Source organism: Chenopodium album, chromosome 26, assembly GCF_948465745.1.
Source record: "Chenopodium album chromosome 26, dcCheAlbu1.1, whole genome shotgun sequence".
Lineage (NCBI taxonomy): Eukaryota > Viridiplantae > Streptophyta > Magnoliopsida > Caryophyllales > Amaranthaceae > Chenopodium > Chenopodium album.
Window position 1 is genome coordinate 10,306,912 of NC_137859.1, and position 3,238 is coordinate 10,310,149.

At 35.3% G+C, this 3,238-nt stretch overlaps 1 protein-coding gene across 1 annotated transcript; it reads left to right on the top strand.

Annotated features, from left to right (window-relative positions):
• Positions 1-1,373: 1,373 nt before the first annotated feature.
• On the top strand, positions 1,374-2,821 carry LOC145616781 (F-box protein At4g22280-like). The gene is made up of 3 exons (XM_081671509.1): positions 1,374-2,195; positions 2,293-2,436; positions 2,516-2,821. The coding sequence occupies exons 1-3, from the start codon at positions 1,374-1,376 to the stop codon at positions 2,819-2,821; spliced, it is 1,272 nt and encodes a 423-aa protein (XP_081527635.1).
• The last annotated feature ends 417 nt before the right edge of the window (positions 2,822-3,238 follow it).

The window sequence follows — 3,238 nt, forward strand, 5'->3', positions numbered from 1 at the left end:
ATATAGGAGTATAAGTGCTAGGGGTGAGCGTAGCAGGGTACCCTGTAAAAATATCAGGACCCGGAACCGGAACCTGTTGCAACAGGTTCCTAAATATAGGAACCGGAACCGGAACCTGTTGCAACAGGTTCCTAAGAATTGGGAACCGGAACCGGAACCTGCAGGTTCTGGTTCCTAAACAGGGTACCCTGTCTGTGAAAGTAAGCTTAATTATTACTTGATAAATTGTGACAAATTTATTTTTGTTAAAATAGGTGATCACAAAAAAAGCTTATAACTTTAGTATAGTACTTCAAATATAACAAACCAACACTAATTGTCTAGAATATTTAATACCATATAGGTTCCGGTTTCATGTATCCTATAGGGAACCTGTACTAACAGGGTACCCTACAGGTTCTAGATCCAAAATTTTATTACCCGGAAATGGAACCTGTTGCAACAGGTTCCTAATTTTATTACCCGGAACCGGAACCTGATCAACAGGTTCCGGGTTTGGAACCTGCGGTTCCGAACAGGTTCCGGTTCCATATTAGGGTACCCTGAATTTTTGCTCACCCCTAATAAGAGCAACTCCAATGGCAAGCTAATTGTCAAATTAGCTTGTCATGCCACGTAAGCTTTCAACCTAATTATCTTTGTAGCTAGTTTGAGCCCCGATGGCTAGCTATTAGCTTACTATTTAAATTGTAAATTTAATATTTTTATCTTAATTACTACTTAACTTTTAGCATTTTCTTTTTGGCAAGTTTTTTTCAAGCAAATTACCCTGGCACTAAGCTAATCACATATTTTTGCTCCAGTGGTCAAGCTAGTAGTTGGGCACTATTTCTTTGTACAGGCGTAATGTATGACTTGTTCAATTAAAGCAAAGAAAACGGGCCTAATTGGGCCAAGCTAAGTAAGGATAATGTCTTACTAAAGCAATTGAATACACAAGGTAAAAAAAAAATAGTCTCTAGTCTGTTAAAAAAATAAATAAATAAAATAAAAACTATTTATCATATAAATTTGACCTAATAAATGAAACCTCCTTTCCCTCAAAAAAAAAAAAATAAAAAAATAAAAAAATAAAAAATTAAACCTCCTCAATCCTCATTCAATCTCTATGAATCGCCTCCTCGAATCGTCGATGAAAGATATCTATATGTTCTTCTGCAAATTACCCATCTCAATTTCATAGCAAAAAAATGTGCGTATGCGTCTATTCCTCATATGATAATCAATACTCGTACTACATTTTGTTTACTGCTTTTTTTTTTTTGTTTTGTTTATGATTATAACAATGCCAATAATCAAGTATCCATGATTTAATTTCCTTATTGAATTGCAGGAATAATCATAATAATTTAGACCTTGGACATGTGCAAACAATGGCCGAAATCGATAGAATAAGCAACTTACCAGATGAATTAATAAGCGAAATAGTTTCTCGCCTTTCCGTAAAAGAGGCGGCTACTACCTGTGTATTATCAAAGAGATGGAGGCATGTCTTCGCTTTGATTACCCGGCTCGAGTTTGATCATTCTTGTAGGGCTACACTTAAACAATTTGACAACGCGTTGCGTGCTTGCAGATCTGAAAGAATAACTATGGTTAAACTCAAAATTGGGCTTGTAGATTCTAAGCGTTTTAAATTTTGGATGTCCTTTCCTTTAAGTCGCGGAGTGAAGCAACTCGAAGTTGTTGCTCGTTTGAGGAATTCTAATAAGCTACCATTAGCCCTTTTCGAGTGTCAAACATTGGAGGTGTTAAAACTAGATGTGAATCAAACTGTTGAACTTCCATCGTCCTTTAGTTTGCCAAACTTGAAAGTGTTACGCCTGTGTTTAGTTTCTTTCCGTGATAAAGATTTTATAACTAGGCTAGTTTCGAGGATTCCATTACTCGAATGCCTAGATTTGACAGGAAGCAGGGAAACTTTTGAACCTATCAATGATGTTATTTCCACACCTCTTCTTAGTAGTTTAGTTATAAGACTTTTAACTATCAAAACTCAGAAAGATAAGTTAATTCTTGATGCTCCTAATTTGAAGTATCTTGAATATTCTCTAGGATCGGAATTGCAATACTTGATCGGAGATCTGAATTCACTCGTCAAAGCTCATTTAAATGTGCCCTTGACATCAGAAGTAAGGCTGTTCAGATCATTGTCCAATGTTGAATCCTTGTATCTCGGCGCAAGTTGCATCCAGGTTTGTTTTTTTAGAACATAATTCTTGTGCTACAATTAGCTACAAAATTAATTTAGTAATGAAACTAATTATTATACTATTCTTTCTCTGGTGCTAGAGTCTCAAAAAATGCGGATTAAAGCTGCCCGTGTTTTGTAATTTACATCATTTACAAATTGCTTTTGTTCATAGTCAATCCCATCATGACTTAGTGCTGCAGATGCTTAATGCTTCACCTGTTCTAGAGACAATTTCATTTCAGGTTAGCGCGTTTTTTTAATACATGTTCATTTACTCTTAATTCGATTATCTATGATGATATGAGCATATGACATTTTCAGAAATTGAACGATTATTGGAATGACGGAGTTTTACAAGAAGATGATGATTGGAATAAAAGTGAAACGATCCCATCTTGTTTGGAGTCGCATCTCAAAAGAGTAGTGATAGTGGATTACTATCCGTGGGCTAAATTGGAGCAAGCATTGGTTATATATTTTCTGAGATACGCATTAGTTTTGGAGGAATTGGTTGTTATAACGATGAATCTGGGCTCGTTCACACTAGCCGAAAGGATATTACTTGAAAGGGATTTACAAAATCTATCAAAAGGCTCAACAAATTGTTCAATCAAACTACAATTTTAGTCGGGAAATTTTGAGTATGTATTAGATGTTATGTAGGTACATTGACACCATACTTTGGCCACTTTGTGTTTTATATTGGCATGCATTTTTCTTTCAAGTGGTCTGAAATTGGATTTAGAGTACTAGTATATTTTTTATTAGGTTGTAGTTTAGCTTAGCAGTTAGCATGTTATAAATGACAAATTTTAATGCCTATCAATTCCAATTGTGTATTGACATTGAAAGTCAATTGCCTCCACCACCCTCCAACCCCAAAATCACTGCCTCTAACCCCAAAAGCCACCATCATGAAGAAAAAAAAAAAAAAAACTACCCTCACCAACTCGAATTATCCTCCAACCACCCCAATAATAACCTTATCACCTTAAATCTGGAAGATATTGAGCAATATTATATGAGTATTGGTCTTAAGTGATC